General features: G+C 36.7%; 1 protein-coding gene across 1 annotated transcript; it reads left to right on the forward strand.

Annotated features, from left to right (window-relative positions):
- The first annotated feature begins 7517 nt into the window (after positions 1 to 7517).
- LOC145770543 (uncharacterized) lies at positions 7518 to 22039 on the forward strand. The gene is made up of 7 exons (XM_082582221.1): positions 7518 to 7586; positions 15160 to 15285; positions 15535 to 15594; positions 16577 to 16669; positions 17779 to 17889; positions 21471 to 21543; positions 21727 to 22039. Exons 2-7 carry the CDS (start codon positions 15175 to 15177, stop codon positions 21930 to 21932), a joined length of 654 nt encoding a protein of 217 aa, XP_082438347.1. The 5' UTR covers positions 7518 to 7586; positions 15160 to 15174; the 3' UTR covers positions 21933 to 22039.
- Positions 22040 to 22543: the final 504 nt, after the last annotated feature.

Genomic DNA, 22543 nt, shown 5'->3' on the forward strand with positions numbered 1-22543 from the left:
GTCAGAAAGGTTGCAAGATCACAAGGTCAGAAGATCACAAGGTCAGAAGATCACAAGTTTACAAGATCTCAAGTTTAAAAGTTTACAAGATCTGGCCACGAGGTCACAAGTTTGTTTAACAAACTTAGTGAGGAGATATACTTCAATCCTAAATAGAGCTGGTGAAGATAGTTTAGTCGACTCCCCAAGGCAGCAGGGCTTGAAGTGATAAATCTGTACAAATAATCATCTAAATTATAATAAAGTCGTAACAGTCATACAGAAATTGATTCTACTAGTGCATCTTATTCAAATAGAATACAAAATTTACAATTAGTAAGTGGTCAAGAAATATTTAACATCACGTTTCTCAATTTATGCTGAATTAAGATTAAACAGCTCGTTTTACAAAGTGCAGCTAAAATAAAACTTAAAAGAATTCCTCGTCTGCTTTCACGAGTAAACGAACGTTCACTTTGCTCAACTATTATGTGATGTAGCAAAATACAGAGAAGCCTTGTTATTTAAAGACAAAGAGAAGAAAATATAACTTCAAATAATATGCCTTGGTTGAAGCAAGTAAGCGGATAACAATCGTTCGCTAACATTTATATTGCATTTTTCAAGATGCGGCGTAAGCTTCGAAGAAATATTGCACTACACCAAATATTTACAGTCACATTCAGGCAAATGTCATTTAAACATTGAAATAATGTTGGCCATGCTATGCCAACGTTTAAATGCACGATGAAGAATGCCAATTAATTTCTCAGCCCACAAGATGACATAAAATTGTTTTTTTACAGAAGTAAAAGTTAAAAATTGCGTTTCTGAAGCAACAAACTACAGGTTCTGGCGCCTTTTTATAAGTCAGGTTTTGCAAACCCAGTTGCTTGTCTAAAAACTGACAGCAGTTATTTAAGCTTGTTTTTCAGAAAAAATAAAGGATTGCTAAAATGTAATTGTTTTTGTACAATCCGATGGACCACCAAAGAGGGATATGAATTCAAATAAACGCAAGCTTTATGTCTGTAAAAGTAACGTAATAATCTATTGACACAAAGACACGGTTGGCTTGTTAGAGGTTATTTAGAAACAACAAGCATCGCTTATTCGGCTAATAAGTTACTTGACATGATATTCAAGCCAATTATAAAATTAACAGTTACTTGTCAAATTTTTGTCGCTGATTTGCCTCGTTCTGGCTCTAATCACATAACTTTATTGTGATAAAATTTGATGCGTGTGTTCGAAGTGAGAGGACACTTGCCGCGTATCTTAATCTTTGCTAAAGCTCGCAGTGCAAAGGTTGCATGAGGTAGATCTTTTTTTAGTACTCAATGGTTCATTCACTTGAAAATTTTTCTTACAGTCGCAGCAGCCATCAGGGCCTTTGAGAGAAATTTTTACTAGGGATACGAAGAGTCATTCCGGCCCCTTTTCACTTCGGACCCCCTTTGTCTTGGGCAAAACGCGTGATGTTTGCTTAGGCATATTGCACACCATACAACATTTTACTGCAGAATTGGATATCTGTGCGCAATAATCGTATCAGGCTGCAATAAAACTATTATTTAGTGTTTTGTGTTGTGCATATCATGTGATCTGTCCCTCGCCAATTTGTGTATCCTGCATTGAATTCGTGTGTCAGTTGTTGATGGTGCTGTTGAAAGGTGTCGCTTGTACAGCTTTAATATAAAATTTTCAAATTCACTTCTCGTAGATGTAGCCTATATTTATTCCTGATGAGGACACTAGGCTATGTGGTGTCGAAAACGTTGGATTTAGTAGTTTTTTTCTTTTTTTGCGTGTTTAATAAAAAATGTTAAATCCGTTAACGTTACTGAGTGTTATGCGTACGGTAGCCTATCTGTTACAACAAGTCAACCTCTTTACCAAAGCTCAAACTTAACATCTTGCTGAAGCATAATAAAATTAATCATCTTACCAATAAACTTTCTTCATTAATTTTACATTCACCACATGCCTATAGCAGAGGTGAACGAAGTCACTTTTTTTACTTCGGCTGCGCTCCTGCTCTGAAATTCCTTTTGAAGTGAAATAAGCGTGAAACCATCGTTTTCAAATAGTTTTTACAAAACACCAAAGCCCAAAAATACCCGAGCTTTTTTAAAAAAAACCTAGCGGTTTGGGCTTTTAAAAAAAGCCCAGGTTTTTCTCAACCATGCTTTTGCTACACTATGCCTCCGCGGACAAGAGAATAACTAACTTTTATGATTTAATTTAGGGTGCTTTTAACAAAACATTTTTGCACTTAAAGCATTAAATCACCACATTAGTGCCCCTAATTTGCGCGCAATGCGTTCAATTACCTTTCCGGGCCCTTTTTCTACATTACGGGCCTCCCCAGGACTAAAGAATAACAACTTTTATGCTTGAATTTAGTCCTTTAGGATGGTTTTAACCAAACAATTTTGCGCGTAAACTATAAAACCACAATTTCGAGTTTCCCAACAATCACAGTCCTAAGCCCTCCAGGGTACGCCGTACCCTCCGTACCCCCCTCTCATACGCCTTGGCAGCCATTGCAGATCAAGTGTGAAAAGAACATGCGTAAATATACGTGTTAGCAGCAAAGATGATTGTTCATGTTGCTCGGCCAAGTTTAAGCATCCTCCACCCATAACACCATATATTGACTTTCTAATCGGGACATTCTTGCTGACCGAGCAGGACGGAAAGATTGCGTTAAAACTGGCGCTGTCCAAACTAAATCGAAGCAACACACAGGATGGCAACGAATATCAACCACAATTGTAATAAAGACATTGACTCACAAGTCGAGGAAGCGAGTAAAATTGAATTCCCGAAAATTGATGAGTGTGCTCCAATGATGGTGTACATAAATACTTTTGATGTCTTTCAGTGTCTTTGAAGCGATTACGACTAGCTTAGGCCAACATGTTTTGCATGCAGTTGTAAAGCAGTATTTACAATTCATGGGTATCTGAAACAGTTAAAGGGTTTCTAAACCGCCACTTCAGTTGAAGTAGCCTAATATATTTGTAGTCTCACGACAGGCATACAGCTTTATACAACGCCCATGGCCACTTACACTTAGAAGATGACAGTAATGTTGTCCGCACGGACAAGGGGAGGGGAGGGGTTGACAAAAGATGGGCATTTTGCGGAAATGAGAAAAGGAGGGTTATAATTTTGTGAGGACAACTTTCATACTGTAGACAGCCGCTTATCATACATAAAACTTTTGATAGGGCGAGCTATTTCCGTATTAGTTTTTGCTGCAATTGACGATGATTCTGTTAGGGGCATCAAGCGGTGTATTTTCAATTTATGCAATTTATATCTGCAATAAATTTAGGCTATATACAGGGTTTCATAATGGATAATGATGATGATATACAGCGTATTATAAATTGATTTATATACACAAAACTATATGCTGAATAACTGCACACAGGAGACACCAGAACTACATATTGGGGTGATCCAAAAAAAACTAAATTTTGATTTTTAAACTTTTTCTTGTTTAGACCTCCGCATTGTGGTCCAAAATGACACCTTGCCAAGTTTTGGTGAGATTGGTCCACATTTGACGCTCTAGCAGTGGGCCGGTACCCCCCGCCGGGTCAAAATCGGTCAATCTGGCTGTATCTCAGCAACCGGTAGGACTAGAATGCTCAAACTCGGCTTTGAAGAAGCAGAATGCATGGTTTCCTATCTAACTTCCACAGGGTTTTGGGGTCTAAACCATTTAGTTTATGAAAAAAATGCAGAAAACACATTTTGACCAAATGTGGACCCCATAAACATGTAATGTTCAACTTTTAGTTTAATATACAACACTAATTGACTAATGACACAAACTTTAAAATACAAGCAATTTTTGTTTAATCATAGACAAGCTTTATTGCTTTTGCACTTTGGTTTACCACTTAACTTTCAACCACTGACCACTGTAATTACCCATTAAATAATTCAAGACAGTTTTTTTTTCATTTTTTGTATTAGTTTACCACTTAACATTTCTTAAAAATGATTTTGTGGTTGTGTCCAGCTTTTTGGTGGACAATGACTTCTTGGCCATATCTCGAACTTTAGAACGGTATAAGCATGAGTGACTTTGATTGCTTTGTCCAACTCTTTCTCACTACTTGGGGTAGAAGCCCTTTCCTCAACATCAGTGACCCCTGACCATGCCCAAAACTCTCTCCACAACATCATTTGTAGCAGGCATGTTCTGTAGTAGAGCTTTGAACGATAAAAACTCCTCCATATGGTGCAAAGATCTTGGACTTTTACGAGTCAGACATTCAAACTTGGGAAAAACTTTAATGAGTTCAAAAGAGTCTGGTCCGATCAAGTCCAGCAAGCGAGTGGAGTTTTGAATAGTATGCATTTGAACTAAGCCCTTTCCAATAACGGCTCTCTCAGAATTTGATCGAAATGTTTGCATCTTTTGCCACATTCGGACCTTGGTGGATATGCTCACACGATCACTTGCAAAAGCAAACACAACGTGGCGCTCAATGAGGTACCACAGGTGCAGGTTGAGTTTCGTGCGTGCAGTAATAGCCATTTCAAGGAAGTGGTAAACCAAAGTGCAAAAACAACAAAGCTTGTCTATGATTAAACAAAAATTGCTTGTATTTTAAATTTTGTGTCATTAGTCAATTAGTGTTGTATATTGAACTAAAAGTTGAACATTACACGTTCATGGGGTCCACATTTGGTCAAAAATGTGTTTTTTGCATTTTTTTTTTATAAAATAAATGGTTTAGACCCCAAACCCTGTGGAAGTTAGATAGAAGACCATGCATTCTGCTTCTTCAAAGCCAATTTTGAGCATTCTAGTCCTACCGGTTGCTGAGATACAGCCAGATTGACCGATTTTGACCCGGCAGGGGTACCGGCCCACTGCTAGGGCGTCAAATGTGGACCAATCTCACCAAAACTTGGCAAAGGTGTCATTTTGGACCATAATGCAGAGGTCTAAACAAGAACAAGTTTAAAAATCAAAATTTAGTTTTTTTTGGGTCACCCTACTACATATTATGATAACACTGTGTTGATAGAATTCCCAAAACTGATTTCAAACCAAATTTTGTTAAAAAACATAAAATGTTTGGATTAAAATAATTTAGGCACAGGCACATGCAAAAAAAATTTCTGGGCACACTAAAGGCGCATTAGTTAAAATTTGCAAGCAAGCAAGACAATACATAAAGATTAAAATCTACATGCAGTTTTGCCGACTCATTTTGGTTCGTTTGATTTTTCAAAGACAACAATTTAACCTAGCCTAACATTGTTTTTATAGTTTTATAAAAACTTTATTAAACATAAAAAATTGTTTTATTAACTTTTGTTTTTATGACTTGGTAAAGATAATTTTTTTACAATATTCAATAGAAAGATTTCATTGAATTTGATTAAGGGGTAGTGCATGCTTTAAATTCACGGAGAATACGCCAATGTTATAAACGTGGGGAAGTTGTAGCACAGTACCTACTTATTCTAATATACAGACTACAAAAGACCTGAAATGATAACAAATCAATTGTTTGGGGAAATATTCTCTGCAATTGAGAAATTGCTTTAGTCAAGTATGTTGATGTAGCCTGAAGGCAATCACGAAACTGAGTAGGCAGATCCCAGCTTTATAGCTTTATTAGTTAATTATTGGTTTGTTGCATAAGAAAGGATGCGGACTCTATTGCTTATGTCTCACGATATTCCACTGCCAGAGTGAAATTGCTTTGCTTGATATATAGTTGAAAATTGGTATCTTGTTACGAATCTACATAGAGCAAGAACACAGGTAGGCAGATCATTGATGGATAGGCTAACTTTAAGCAGGCTGCTTGACAGTTTGAAGCTGTGTATTTACAAGTCTAATGTATTTTTGTTGCATGTGCATGGGATAAGGTTAGGGAGGCCACAAATTTTGTAGGAACGATTAAATACACGCCAAACATAGCAGGGGGTTATCATGACGTACTGTAGAATTGACAAAATAATGTATCATTTGTCAAACCATGTCGAAACAGAAATAAGATTGGTTAAACAATTCATTATGATCAAATTTTTGATCACAAAAATCGGACGTAAAGTTATATGTTTAAGATTTGTGTAAATTGGATGAAAAGAAATTTTGAAAAATATTGTTTCAAAAGTCTCTGAGTCACGTTTAAAATGTCCGTTTAAATAAAAACAATATCAAAGTTTCTCGTTGCAAGTTAAAGTACATTTGGTTGTCAACTGACGATTCATTTCTGACAGAATGTTTAAACCATGACAAAAGTAAACAAAAAAAAATATCAGTAACTTTTCAAGCAGGCTACATGTAGTTCCACATAACCATGATTTTTAACTCATTTTTATTTGATCAAAACGAATGTCTAAACAGTCGTTGCTAACTACAAACAATGGCTAATGTTTCTATCTTATAGATCTTAGTGTAGTAAAATGAGAGTAGCCTAGATAGTTGGCTTGGGTTGCTTCGAAGTTTCGAATGAGATGATCATTTTCAAGGATGATTAATAAGCTCAATGAGAAATGATTTAAATTTTAGTTTCGGACCTCAGCGAAACTTAATTTTCCTGCTAATTAGAAGGTAGGATACAATGTTTTTGAGAAAAGTTATGGTAAGAAAAGATTTGTATTATTTTGTTAAAAATACAAAATTGAAAAAATTTCACTAAATTAGGACACCACTGTCATCTGAAACGGATCCAATCCAAATATTTGTGTTTAAGATCCATCTCAGATGATGATGATGATGCGAAAGCGATTACTCTCAAATTGTAGAAAATCCTGATGTGACAGAAAAACAGCGACTTCGTAACCACCAGTAGAAACGTATCCCAAAAGTGATAATTTTATCCAAAAAGTAAAACTTATGTCGGCCAGTGCTATCGAAACCATAGTTGATTATATGTTTGCGATTGTAAAACATGTTCTGTTGCATTTGTTGTGACATGTCAATTGTTAAACTCATCTTTCAGACTTGTTTAAACCTTGTTAAAACTATAATAAACCAATATGGCACAACAACCTCTTGCTACCATAACGACTGCTCAACCCCAACCTGTTACTGCTATGGCAACACAGCAACCACCTGTTATTCCGTCAAATAAATCACCTGAAAGTGCCCAACGTGCCTTGAACGTAATCCGTGGATTAGCGGTAAGTAGCAGTTTATTAGAATGCACTTATTTTGAGTTGCAGAATGTAACTTACCATAACATGCATGTTAAAATAAAATATATCTTATATATAATAATAGTAGGTGTGTTGTCCTATAATTTTTTTAGTTACAAAAAGTAACTTGCTAACTTATTCCTACGAGTGTATTCATCAAAGTTTTACACCTGCCAATGCCAGTTCTAAGGCGGTTGAGGCATCGCCAATACTTTCATGGTTTACTCTTTCAGGGATGATGGCCTTCTACATAGGCTAAAAGAGCTCCATATTGGCCGAAGTCGGCCCGGCTGCCCATCCCTCCTGCCATAGTTAAACCCGTACATTATTATTAGCGACCTCGTCTTGACCCAGTGAAAGAACTGAGGCAAGGAAACTTTTTCTTGACATCAATCACCTGAGTGCTGGAGTTTTGCCATGCAGTAAGTGTCTCAAATCTTTGTCCAAAGTAGATCTTTTCTTTCTTCTGGTTGCGCTTCTTCTGATGTTGGGAGGAGCAAATCCAAACAGAATGTGTATCGACGTGATGTTAGTTGGTTTGAAACAACCAAAAATTAAACGACAGCTTTGGTGAATATGGGGTCAATTTTCTTGGCATGTGCTGAGTGTTTCCACACTGGCCAAGCATATTCTGCAACCAACTAGCATAAGACTGAAGCAGTTGATCGTGTTGTATCAGGAGGGGCGCTCCAATCAGAATTTTCTAGTTTCTGTAAGATATTATTTCGAGAAGCCACCTTAACTCTTACTATTTTGATATGGGATTTGTATTGTGAGGACCTATCTAGTTTGACACCGAGGTATTTTGTATTGGTGTAGGCTACTGTGCCCGTTTGGTTCCATTACAGAAAGTGTTTAGTTGGCGTGATGCATCCTGGATCTAAGGTGGAATGCGCAGACTTGGGTTTTATTGGGGTTGGCACGCAGGTGGTTGTCTGTGTAGTATGTTGTCAGCCCATCCAGAGCATCGCTGAGTACTTTCCCGGTGGAGGTGAAGTGTTTGTGTTGTTATACACAGATTGTCAGCGTAATGAAGCTTCTTGTGCCAAGATGGATTGGTTGGTTGTTAGCATAAACGTTGTACAAGATGGGGGTTAAAACACTCCTTGTGGCAAACTTCTTTGTTGTCTCCATCTACTATTTTTGCCACAAAAATAAACATAGAAACGGCGATTGCTAAGCAACGATTGTATCAGCTTAGTGAATCGAAAGTTCTCGGTGATATTGAGGATATTTGATATAAGGAAACGATGATATTAATGGTGTATTTATATAATATTTAAGTGTAACTAATATAATTAAATTCACTTGCGTTCTTCTGGTGACTATTTACTAGGTTACCTTCTGATGTTAAAGATGATAACTAGCTTTTTGTAATTCCGACGTTTTTGTATTTGTTATCATCTTTAACATCAGAAGGTAACCTAGTAAATAGTCGCCAGAAGAACGCAAGTTACTTTAATTATCAAATGCCCGGTGAACAGTCTCACTATGTTTTTTGTAACTTATATAATATAACATGTGTATTTGTATAATATTTATAAATATCATAATATACAATATAAACAATAAAAACTATTGATACTACAAAGAGTGCTCAACGCCATGCGAAAAGCCAAGCAGAGCAAATTAAATCATATATAGTCATTAGTCTCTAAAGTTTTCTAAACCCTTGATAGCCTGTTTCACCATAAAAGGAAGATCATCAGACTGTCCTTATTCAAATAGAACTTTTCTATTTGAATTTGAATATTCTATTTCTATTTGAATAAGGACCTTCTGATAATAATCCTCCTTTTAAGGTGAAAACAGGCTGTCAAGAGTTTAGAGACTAATAACTATATTTGATTTAATATACAGTATTTATACATATAATTTAATATCCAGTTTACCCACTGCACTGATGAGGCTGCAAGTCCAAAGAGTGTACCACTGTCTTCAGTAATCATAGCCGTACGAGCCAGAGGGGCAGAAAGTGCACTTCATATTCGTTGGTGTTCAAATTAACATCGTAATTTGTACAAATGCCTTAAAAAGATTATAGAGGCAGCTAAATTTAGGGCGGAATTCAGATTTGCGTCTCAAAATAAGTCAGTGTTATGCGTAAGTCAGACTTATATAGGCCAGGCTTATACGAGAAGCTTATTTGCGATGCAGAAACTCGACTTACGCGCGACTTATATAAGACCGTATTAAGCCTCTTTGTTTTCGCGCGAAAGAGAAATTGCTATAGCAACTCTTTGGTTGAGGTAATGAAGCATGAAACTGAAGGCTGTAAAGCTGAGCTACATTCCTTCTGAACCACCAAATAAGGCAATGTTGTGCTTTAAACTCACAACTAGAAAAAAGCACTTTTTGATGATGTTGAAATACGATATAGTTGCATCAGTAAGTCGTTCGTTAACTAACGTAGATGCCAAGTAATCCATGAAGCAACAGATCTAGCTCAAAAAGTTCATTCACAAGCAAGGAATACTCATTTAACAATGAAACAACGTAAAACAACGTTATGCCAATATGCACATGGCTTTCGTTTACAATAATTCATAAATTTGAATGAATTTAGGTTACTCAAGTTATTTTTGATGCCTAAATAGGAAAGTTTTGACTTTGCTTGCACAATCATGGCCAGGATTGACACATGATGCGCGGATTTTTGACAACAGCATCATTCGAGATAAATTTGAGAATGGAGAAATTGATGGAATCCTATTGGGTAACAATGGGTATGCACCGAGAAATACGCGCTACAATTCTGCAAACAGAACTTTGACTAACCCCGCCCAAGTCGCCATCGCTTCTCTGGAAATGGCCAGTTGCAAAAAATCGAAGGCTTATCAATAGCTGCAGTATGGGCGGTATTGCATGCGATCGGGCTGTCAACGTTTCGTCATTTTTGAACAATTCAAAGAGTTCCATAGTTGCAGTTTTGCTAAGACGGAAACGTTGACAAAACTGCTTGTCGCTAAGTTGAATAAAAGGATCTGCATGATCGCGAACAGGCCTTTCAATGTGAATATTTGCATACTCTTCATCGAAGAGTTGCCTAAAAGCAATGGTTTGCAAATTTGTGAGAAAACGAAAATACAATTATATGCAATAATATACTGTGACCTAAGTATCAAACCAAAACCTGTTTCAATAACGCCAAGTTTCAGATGGACTAACTAACCCTAACTTTTTCAGCTGATCTGTGCCCAGACAGCAAGATTCGTCATTTTAACATTGATTCAACGCCTGCAGACGTTGAATCAATGTAAATATAACGGGTTTTTCTCTCTGGGTGGTCCTTTCAGTAGAGCTGTTCGCGTTAAAAACTTTAGTTAAATCATTCCTCGCTTGATTATCTTTGAAAGGCTTTTTTATCATTTTTTTTTATTTATTTTCCACCACTGGAAAGTCTTTGATGAGGTCAATAAGCAGTTGGCGTTCAGAATCGTTGTAATTAAATCCTCTTGGTATTTTTATTGAAATAAGAAATTATAATGCAATTTACATTAAAGGGTTACGGGAATTTGTATAAACTATGTTTATCTAAAAGCGCAGTAAACTCCCTCATCAAGTTGCTCACTGAATTTAAAGCAGTAGTTCATACCTTAGCGATAGTTAACTGACGCGAAGAAGTGTTTGCGTATAGCTGAGCTATATTCGTGCTAAATCAACAAATAATGCAATGTTGTGCTATTTAAATCTACAACTAGAAAAAAGTCGTTTTTTGTGACGTTGAAATAGAAACGTTGTAGTTGCATCAGTAAGTCGTCCGTTAACGTAGATGCCAAGTAATCCATGACGCAACAGATCTGGCACAAAAATTTCCTTCACAAGCAAGCAATACTCATTAAGCACTGAAACAACGTTAAGACAACGTTATGCCAATAGGCACATGGTTTTCGTTTGCAATAATTCATCAATTTAAAAGAATCAGATGACTCAGGTTATTTTTGATGCCTTGAAAGTTAAAAATAGTACAATTGTAGGAATACTGTTGCCAGTTTATGACTAAAAGGGCGGGCGCATAGACTCCCTTTGGTCTAAAAACTGTCAAATGTAAGATAGTTAATAGAGTCGTTTTTTTCCTGGCATTGCAGACAAAGGAAAAAGTATGACCAATCACAATTGTATGTTTGCAAAAGTAATGTTACAAGCAGTATTACTAAACTGCGTGTCAGCGTCTGGTTATTCAACAACACAAAATAGGCATTTCAAAATTTACACCACCAGCAATAACACTAGTAACCTACTATTGTCAGCGTCTGAAAGAAGTCTAGTTCGAGGGAACAGTCCCGATCAACCCAACTGTCAGACCGAAACTCTGCCTGCAACCAAGCTAAGATAACAGGCACACCTGCTTCACATTAAAAACTATCAAAAAAGTCTCGTGGCCTTTGCACCAGACGGTCTATTAAAAAAAAAAATGCTGTAACAAACCTCCTACTTTCAATACCTCCAGTATTAGCCAAACACTTTTCCTTCAACAGAGGCTTAAACCACCTCCGCAGGTGGCTTATATCTTTCGGCTTTTAAGCCGAGTATAAGCCTTGCTAAAGCGTAAGTCTGCTTTCTGAATCGCAAAATCGACGCTTAACGCAGACTTTTGTCCAGACAGACTTAAGCCGCCTTAAGTCTGGTTTCTGAATTCCGCCCTTAAGCTCCAACAAAATATGAAATTACCTGAATGTGATTAGGCTGATCCTTTTATGAAACTTTTCAAATCAACATAATACAGGTGCTCAAAACTAATTTTGTTTGATCATAGAACTGTAACATGTTGATTTGGGCAGTTACATAATATGAAATTAATAAACATTAAATACTATTATTACTACAAAAAATGTTCAATGCCAAGAAAAAAACAAGAAGAGCGAATTACACCAAATGCAGCTAAAAACCTTAACAGGCTGATTCATCCTTATTTGGATCTTAAGAAGGTTCTCATTTAAATAGAAACTGTTTTTATTCCATCTTTCGCTATACAGCATGCCTACGATGGGCATTGATTTGACGTTATGAAAAGCAACACTTCAACTTTTGCAGCTTTTTACTGTGGCCTACCTTATTTAAAACGAGAGAATTGAAAAGCTCCAACAAACAAAAAAAAGAATGCTTAAAACATGGGTGCCCAACTGTCCAATCAAATACGCTGATGTGCCAATTTTTGTCTTATGACTTATTCTAGTAGCCTACCAACGTTTTGCAGGTTAAATTATGTTAAAGCAATGCAATATTAAAAAAGTTTTTTCTAAAGAAATAAAACATTTACTGACATACAAAAAAAGTGAATACTGAAACGTTTTGGTGTTCATCAGGATAATTATCGTTTCTGACTAACTTATTTAATCATGCAAATCGTTTACAATGACCTAAACCAGGGGTGTGCAACCTTTATTACAGGAGGGCCAGATATAAATATTTGGGTGAAACCGCAGGCCGCACGTTTATTTAAAATATGCTTTCTAGTAGTTGCACAGGCACAAAAATGTAGTTATTTTGTTATTCATGTTATTCTTATGGCATTATTAGGGGTTTCCTTGCAGAAATAATAAGTTAAGACGTATAAATTTCTGAAGAAAACTGCTATTCAAATTTATTGTCACACCGTCTTTAAACGAGTTCAGTGAGAAAATTACAGCTGGCTTCTTTTCCCGACGACTTTTCCAAATTTACTTTAATGGAAGTGCTCGCAATTTGAAGTCCATGTTCCAAGTATTCGTCTGTCAGAACCGATCAATATTGAGATTTTACGACGCCAATTTTAGAAAAAAATTGTTGGCACAAATGCGTTGAGCCAAAAAGAGCCGTTTTTGAAGCCATGAATTTTTTCAGATGTACAAAGTCATCTTGGTTAAGATGTTTTCGGTAAAAATCGCCAAGATTCATTTCGAAATACTTTGCTTTCAAGCCCGTTTTCTCTTAAAGATCAATCAGTTCAAGTTGGATATCAGCTGGTGCTTTGTCCATGTCTATGTTGAATGGTTAAGAGAATATATCAAACAAATGTTCCAATTGTTTATGAGATTTGAAGTCTTTTAAACGAGCCAAAAAATCACACAATAATTTTTCAAGTTGGTCTGGAAATTCAGATTTCTTCTCAAGATGCATTCCATTGTCTTTCCAAATTGGAAAATGGAAACGATTTCCTGTCTGTATTTGAGCTTTCCAAAGTCGTAATTTGTTCATAAAGCCTTTTATGTGACCAATCATTTTATTCGCATACTGATTTTTTTCTTGCAATCTTCTATTGAGATCATTCAGGTGCGTAGTTATATCAACCTAGAAAGCTAGATCGCATATCTAATTTTTGTCTTCCATTTCAGCTATTGGGTGCCCTTCAAGTTTCAAAAATTCACCACTTCTTTTCGCAGTTCGTAATATCGTCGCAACATGCAGCCCTTGCTTAACCAACACACCTCATAAAAGTACACTAGATCTTTATGCGTTGTGTTGAGATCATCCAGAAACTTTTGAAACTGACAATGGTTGAGCCCTGGTGCTGGAATGAAATATACTGCCTTAATAACCGGGATCAAGACGTGTTTGAACTTCAAGGATTTTGCGCACAGATTTTTCTGGTAAATGATACAATGAAAAATTGCTATGTCATCATCGATTTTTCTCTCCCTCAAGGCAGACTTCAAGAGACTTATGAATCCCCAATACCAGTTCCGGACATGGATCGAGCACCATCAGTTGCGATTCCGCATAAGCTGGACAAGTCCAGTTCCAACTTGTCAAAAGCATCAATTACTTCAGAAAAGATGTCACCACCAGTTGTCGTGCCCTTCATTGACTGTAGTTACAGAAGCTCTTCCGTTCCGTTCAAGTTTTTGTGCACTCCTTCTACAAAAATGACCAACTGTGTTGTGTCCTTCTGGTCCGTAGCCTACTTTCATCGATCGCAAAACTCCATGAAACAAAGTTCTTCACCTTATCCCTGAGAGTGTCACAAATATCACAAGCAAGATCATCGATACGCCTCGCTATCATCCACCGTGACAGACTTATTTTCTCGAACTCACTCTTCATTTTAGGGCACATTTCTTCTGTGACAGCGATAAAACACTGCTTCACAAAATTACCGCCAGAATACAGTTTCATAGTTCAGCTATTCTCTGTGCAATTCTGTGCCTCTGATCTACTGGCGTTCCAAATAATTTAATGCAATCGCATTAGCGGTGGCCGGTGGGAGATTTCTAAAATGGTTAACAGAAGGTGAGAAATGAACAATAATCGACTCTACAATGAATTGTTCGAATACAATGAACAATAATCGACTCTACAATGAATGAATTGTTACAATGAATTGTACCATACTAAGCTAAATATTTATTATAAACACGTTTCGTGGGCGGCACACAATTCAACATTGGCACATCTTTGCGGGCCGCACAACTTTTCTTTGCGGGCCGCATTTGGCCCGCGGGCCGCACGTTGCATACCCCTGACCTAAACTGTTTCTTTGCAAACGCTTGTTTTCAACTAAGCTAGAAAGATCGGGCTTCACCGAAGTAGTGGCAATGCGCATCACGGCATCAATCCCTGTTGGCAACGGTTAATCAAATCTTGTAAGCACTTCGCAAAGCTTTCGAACATTTTGTAAATTTTAGAACACTTGCAAAATTTAGAATGAAATCAATTTTTGTTTTTGCCATATATTGAGGACATGTCCTTTAATTGCATCGTTGTTCCAGTTGACAACTGCAACTGAAACAGATTAAGTTGACTTTGAAAATCTTTTACTGTATTGTGCATGTTTGGAAGCAGTTGCTCACGGTCTTGCAGTTAAAGACATAATTTGTTTCAGTGCTGTGTTTTATATCAGTTAAAAATAGTAATCAATCAGTTGGTTACTTGAAAAGGGCTAACATAAGTATTGCCAAAAAAGTTTGTAATTTTGAGTTTATTTTATGCTATTGTGTTAAATGCCGTCTGGTTGTTAAGTTTTATTTATCTATGGTAAAAATCATCTTTCTACCAAAATTGTAACTTACTACACAGATATCTCAACTTTTCATGGGATCACTGTGTATTTGTTTTGAATTTGCCTTGCTTGGTTTACACAATAGCACGAATGAGTTTCGTTTGAACAGTGTTATTGGAGATGGAGTATGGTGTGGTGCATGGGTGAGTTTCTTAACCAACTGGGTTCCGCTAAATCTTTTCCTCAAGGTAGAAAGGCTGTATTCATCAATGCAATGTAACAATTTCAGCATTGTTTAGCTTATTGTGAGATTAACGTAACTGCCTTTGTAGCTTACAAACTGATTTTCACAATTAAAATAGCTGATAATACAAAGTAGGCCTACTTGTTTTCATTTATCATCTGACCTATTAAACAAATAGAAATCCTTCATTCTGTTATTTATTTTATAGATAGTTGTTGCTGGTGGAATTGGAATCCCCGCATCAAGACAAGTTTCCAGCAGATGCGTGGTGAGTCAGTTTATGCTATTCAATAATATTTTCGAAGCTAATGTTTTGTGTAGAGAACATGAGTGTTCAATTCAGCTGGCCATAGGCCTAAGGCCATGAGCTGTAGGCATTTCTCTCGAAAGCAGCGTATACTGTTGGTTATTATGAGAGTATTTCACAGGTCAGCTATAGCAAAAAGGACGCTACTACACAATACACTGTATTTCTTTAAGTGTCTTGCCAAAATAAACCCACATACTCTTGAGTGGTGTCGAATCGACGCACTATTGAACCGGAATTTTCACCATTCGGCAATGCACCAGGTCCAACATGACCAAATCACTTACAAAAAGTGTTACATTGAAGCAAGATTATTTATTATGCCAAATTTCTCTTATGACGCTGATGGGTTTATGCAGCAGCTCTACAAGTGGCGTCTTCCACCGGACTGGGTGAAAAGTAATTTTAGGCCGTTACCAATCATAAAATTTGGGTAGAGAGGTTACTTTTTTAAAGCATAAACAGACATAACTAAACAACAATTAACACTACATTTAAGATTATAAAAACAAAAAAGCGTACGTTTTCGGCTATTGAAATAGCCGAAAACGTTCGCTTATTGTTGTTTTTTTTAAAGTGTTAAATATAGTGTCGCTGCTTAGTTATGTCAGTTTAACGTTATCAAATACGCCTTTTTGGAACCCAACATTAAACTTATTTTTAAAAATTAATCAGTTCTAGAAAAATAAAGAGAAAATACATAAATAATAATAAACTTAACAAGAGAAGTAGTTTCTACCAAAATAAGAAGGGTTTCTGAAAAAAAACTGGATTGGATGCAAATGGACTACAGAAAAAGTATACACATGATATTTTTTAAAGTATTCTTGTCCAAATAAAAAACAATTTTACCGGGATAATGTCTAAAATTGTAGGTTGTAAATCAACATTATTTTAAGTCCATCAATTTTGTTTGCAACAACTGTTTTTTTTTAAATCCTAGATGACATGTCTTCTAGCCTTCAGCGTAGTTGCAGCAGTATTTTCTGCTACTCATTTTGAAATCAGCCTAGGAACTGCCTTTCAACAACATTCGGTGAGTAAAAAGCTAATAAACTTGTTGAAGTAGATTCAACCTTTACTGGTCTAGCTTTTTCAACCGTGCTCAAATAAAACCGCTCACCACAAAAGTCAGTTCAATTTAGTTTGTGGTAATAATTTCTGACCATTATATTAGAAAATAATGCACAGCAACATAGCAAAGCTTGAAAATGAAAAGAAGTTTAAACAAAATGTAGAAGAAAAGTGAAAACGTAAACTTAACTTATAGTAAAATGCTATTGCGTATAATCTACAACAATATTAATTGTTCACTTTTAAAGTAAATATTCGTGCATCAAAACCTTGGTTTGAATTCCATGTTTGCCATGCCATAAATTCAGTGTTGTACTTTGACGCCATCAATTTGACGGCGTCAATGACGGCGTCAATGACGGCGTCAATGACGGCGTCAACTTTTTGTTGACGCTGAGGCTAGCGCTGTTAGTTTATTTTTTAGTTGACGGAAGTGATAGCGCCGTCAACTATTTCGCCGATTTTAAGCGTCACGCGCTATGCATCATTTTTCGTTTTCACAGAAAATCTCGTTTCACATTGAGATTTAAATTTTGTTTGACGTGTTGACTTTCAGACTAATAGCTATGAACAATTTTTTTCTGTGGTAGCTGTTCGTCTATCCAATTATGCAGTTTCAAGTTTGTTTATCGCATACTGGGTTAATCTGAGTCGAGAAAAAACGAAATCGTCTTTCGCAGTTCGAAACAGTCTCAAAAACCAAACTCGTTAGAAGTCGAATAGTTCCGTTTTGTGAGACCCTGGCTAAAATAGCGCTGACGCCGTCAATTTCTTTAAGAGCTGATGCAGTACTTTACGCCGTGAAGTTTTTAGGCAATTTGCGCTGACGCTGACGCCGTCAATCTATTTCATTGACGTGTACAACACTGCATAAATTTGACATTTCTGTACACAATATTGTTCTTGCATGTTACACAGCTTGTGTGATTTTTAACTCTACTTTAACTGAAAAAATCTAACGTTAGAACTGTGCTTTTTACTGAGATGTTTCTGACACGTCCAGGTATCAATGTAGTCAGACCTCAAAATCTGGTAACACTGCAATGTCAGCACACGTGCTTTTTATTTTAGACTGCTGGACTTGCTTTGAAAATAATTCAATGTCTGCTTTCATTTGCTTCTTCGGTAGTTCTCAGCATAAGCGCTTGCTACAGTGGATACCTTTTACCAGACTGTTGTCAAGTAAGTGAGTAGGTTATTGATTTTGCAATATTCTAAATGGGTTTCGCATTATTGTGCATTTCTTCACTTTAGGCTGGTGTTTAAAAATTGATTATACATGACAATAGAGTTAAAAAGCTGCAAAATAAAATAGACTACGGAGTGTTATAAATTATCAGTAAACCATAACGCAGGTGTCAGGTTTGCGCCTATAATCTTCTTATATTGTAGGCTATATAGCATTCATCGCTATGGTTGTAGCTTAACTCTGTGTTACGGTACCTCATTTTTTAAAGCAGTTTTAAAAAAATTCTTACTAGTTTACGATTAGTTCGGCGCTGTTGAGTCAACCACAGCCTTTTGACTTCATTACACATTTTCATGAGTATAATTATATGGCTTAAAAAACGAAGCTGAAATTCCACCTTTCAGCTGTATGATAGATAATCAAAAGTGTAAAAAAAAATCAAAAGTTATAACTTATGACTTGAAACGTTCACTGGAAATAAAATAAGCAAAAAAGAATAGACTGAGGTGGTATTTTTCTAAAACGGATAGATTTGGGTAGTTTTTTCAACAAAATGTCTGTTTTTGCAAACTTTTAAAAGGAGGAACGTGACCAAGTTTCCCTCCCTAGATCTGTTACTGATTTGCATCGAAATCTGCCAAACATAACCTGATTTGTTTTGGTGCTTACGCTTTCATTTGTTTTAGTTTGTTTATGACACTTGCGTTTTGCTTTCAGCATGTGCTGTCAACTGGGTTCGAAAACATCCGACTGACGCTATAACAATGTAGACTAAAGGGCTGTGGAGTTTAGCTAAAAAAAACTAGACCACCTACTTCTATTATAGCGAAGTCAAAATATTTCCTACTTTACAGCCTTTTCACCATGAGTCTTTTAAATGCAGACCCCCTAAAATAATTTTTAACCCATAATATCATCTCATTAGGAAAAGTATATCCTGAATTATCCCGGTTAAGGCTACTGGCTGTCAATATCTTCGCTTTTCAGGCGTTTAATGTTGAACGAGTCTCATTTTCTATCAACTGTTGAAAATTATTTTCCACAGAAAGTGAGAGGATAATATTCCTTTTTTTGAATACTGAAAAGTTTGGGTGTTCATCAGGACAATTATCGTTTCTAGCACTAGTTGCTACGTTCATCTGATGAAATTGAAAGTAAAATTAACAACAAACAAGATGGTTTATTGCTTCACTGACGTTTCGCGCACCATGACAATGCGCATCCTCAGAGCGAATAACATACAAAATAAAATTTCACCAGGTTATATACTGCAGTGCGATTGAAGGCAAGAAAAAATAAAATAAAACACGCAATATTTTAAAAAATTGGCCAATAATGTGTGAGCGGTTACTTTCCTCGTTAAATTACGTAAAAACTTCCAACAATAGACATAAAAATTCGAAGCGGTGACGACCAACAGAAAAAGTGCGATTGAAGGCAAGAGAAATAGAAGTATAAATTCCCGGGTCAAAAAACATCGCAGAGCGGTCAAAAATATGGAACATGAAAAGTCAGCCCTTTGTTCACATATGTTAGAAGAGGATCACAAAGTTAACTGGTCAGAAACAAAAATTTTGAAAAATGAAAGTAATTATTATCAACGCACCACCGCAGAAAGTTGCTTCATCAACATCACATCCAAACATTGCAATGTACTCAACCGGAACGACGGAAACCTTTTACCAAAACCTTATAAATCACTATTGTCTCGACATGCAGGCTTCAAGCCTACTTAAACACAGTTAGAAAAGTCATTGCAATCTAATTTTGTCTCGAATTTCTAGTGGTCTTCAGTGCTTCGAATTTATGTTTATTGTTGGAAGTTTTTACGTAATTTAACGTCGAAAGTAACCGCACATCATTAGCCAATCTTTAAAAACATTGTGTTCTATTTCTCTTGCCTTCAATCGCACTTTTTCTGTTGGTCGTCACCGCTTCGAATTTTTATGTCTATTGTTGGAAGTTTTTACGTAATTTAACGAGGAAAGTAACCGCTCACACATTATTGGCCAATTTTTTAAAATATTGCGTGTTTTATTTTATTTTTTCTTGCCTTCAATCGCACTGCAGTATATAACCTGGTGAAATTTTATTTTGTATGTTATTCGCTCTGAGGATGCGCATTGTCATGGTGCGCGAAACGTCAGTGAAACAATAAACCATCTTGTTTGTTGTTAATTTTACTTTCAATTTCATCAGATGAACGTAGCAACTAGTGCTAGAAACGATTCCTTTTTTTGTTAAGTCTAATAAAACAGCATATTTACTGGTTTCGTTAATTGTAAATAATCATACCACATGATAATACCGTACAAAACACATTGATGTAAGCTATTAAATGTTGAGCTTTTGGAGAAATAGTTTATTTCCCATTTTTTATTTTAAATGGACAAAAACCGCTGGACCAACTAACTATGGGTGTTGGGTGGACCCTTAAACAGAGGTAGGCCCTCAGTCGGGGTTTGAAAGCAAAAAATATAGTCTTTCATTATTTAAGCTGTTCAATATCGAGCTTTTGTAGCAGCTATTCTTTTTAATAAGCCCCCTCAAAAAAACATTAAATAGGTTAACATAAAGCGGTCCCTGAACAGTCGTGCCCGCCCCTAGCCGGGGAGCGTTCAACGAGGCCCTGCATGCAGATGAGGTGGACATCCGATACTTTAAAATTAGTACGCTACAGCTACTCAGAACCAAGTGAGTCGATAAAAGTAGTGCACTACCGCTACTGCTAATCGGACCAAATGTAATCGCCTACGGTACGCTAGTTTCCCCTCTAATTTTGTCTTAAACCGATATTACGAAGCATTATTCAGCTACCTTGTGAAGTTAAAACGACCTTGAAAAGGAATGATCGTTTAAATTGTCATTTCAACGTCATTATAGAAAACACATTCTAGGTGAAATGAAGATGCATCTTTCTAAAACACAAGCATTTCAAAATGCAAGTCAATGAGTCCTGCCCACGTTCGCTTCAGTAGCCTACGTCTTTTCCAACCTAGAAAAGTCTGTCCACCGCAGCACTGAAAGAAATAAGGGTGTGATGCTCAAGGAACAGACGTTTTAAGATGAAATAGCCTACTTGAGAAAGATGCAAAACTTTCTCCTGTCCGGAAAAAATGCCTCCACAAGAGAGTTTTTTCTTCGCACCGACGTTTCATGAGATGACAATAACACAAAAAAATTTATCTTCGGAGTCATGACTTGTGTTAGTGTTACTCTTAGTGGTATCACGTGGCTTGATGTTTCCAGTAATAGTCGAATGATTTCTGTCTTGAGTTTTTCACGCATTATTTTCATAAAAAATCTCCCAAAATTTTTTTTTTCTTTTTAAATTGGAAAGAAGTGGGTAGCGAAAGTGCGACTGAAACAAATATATCGCCTTTCCATTACCGCTACGTTGGAAAAATAGTAGCGCTGCTACAGCAGCCGCTACTCCGAAAAAAATCTAGCGGGGCTAACGCTACCAACAAGTAACGCGCTAGTGGTAGTGCTGCAAAAGCATGGCGCTACTGCCTACCTCTGCATAACATGCCAATGTACAGTACTCCTTAACGACAGTCATGTTTTTATTTAGCCTTATGCGTTTGGTCAGCCTCAAGTCCGATATGGCACGTCAAACCCTCAACAACCAACCATGGAGCAACAACGTAAGTGAAACTAGCAATTAAACAAGATTTGCAAAGGAAATGTAGACTAGCTATTGGTTTCACCTGTGATTTAGGCCTAGCTATGGACATATAATATTTCAGATCTTCTGACATTGAAGATTAGTCATGTTAGCGTTTAAATACGGTACTTTTGTGTTTAAAATTAACCTAACGCTTTCTTAGCTGGAGCATTTGGAGTACAAAGTTACGTCACCCTGGGTCATCAATCGGTGCCTCAGATGGTTCAAGATCCTGGAATACCAAGCCGGCAACAAATGGCACCAACGACCATGCAACATCTAGCCCACACAATAGAGCAAGAAGCCATGCTATCCCACACCGGCCAACCTGAACATCATACGCATGTTTATTCTAACTTACAATCTTAAATAAGGACATGTTACTTTTGACTTACTTTCTTATGTGATTTCCGTCTGTCGGTTTCTTTGTGCGCTCTGCATGTAGTCTTTTTGTAAAAATGTATGGATCACTTTGTTTTCTGCCAACCAATAAATTAACGAACTTATGTGATCGGACTGTTCCTATCCTCTTTAGCCTGTATTTGATACACTACAATGATGGTCCACAATTGTTTTTGTTGCGACGTTTTGAAAAACTTTGTTGGACTTGCTACGCACCCAGCGATGGGAATTTTATTAACTTTTGTTTATTTGTTTGTATTTTCACTCCAACCTTGGTTTGTTTTGCGACGAAGTGCATTGTGCTAAAAGTGTGGTATATGATTTTAAATCATAATCAATTGCTACAGTTTCGTAAGGACAAGGGCTTTGGAGCAGGCGTAAATGGTAAACTGCTCCAGCTCCGTTGAAAATGCACGGCTATGGGGCTCCGGCTTTTGCTCCGGCTCCAAAGCCCTGGTAACGACATGGACATGTTAAAGAATAATAACATTTGTAAGCATCCAATGAGACTTTGGACATAGAGAATCCCCGCAGGCAATATCAAGAACCACATTGACTACATTACGACACACAAATGT

This window comes from Aplidium turbinatum, chromosome 5, assembly GCF_918807975.1.
Source record: "Aplidium turbinatum chromosome 5, kaAplTurb1.1, whole genome shotgun sequence".
NCBI lineage: Eukaryota > Metazoa > Chordata > Ascidiacea > Aplousobranchia > Polyclinidae > Aplidium > Aplidium turbinatum.

Coding starts and splice junctions, on each gene's coding strand:
- LOC145770543 (XM_082582221.1), top strand. CDS start 15,175: ATGGGATCACTGTGTATTTGTTTTGAATTTGCCTTGCTTGGTTTACAC. Junction 16,670..17,778: donor CTGCCTTTCAACAACATTCG/GTGAGTAAAAAG, acceptor TTTTTATTTTAG/ACTGCTGGACTTGCTTTGAA. Junction 21,544..21,726: donor ACCAACCATGGAGCAACAAC/GTAAGTGAAACT, acceptor ACGCTTTCTTAG/CTGGAGCATTTGGAGTACAA.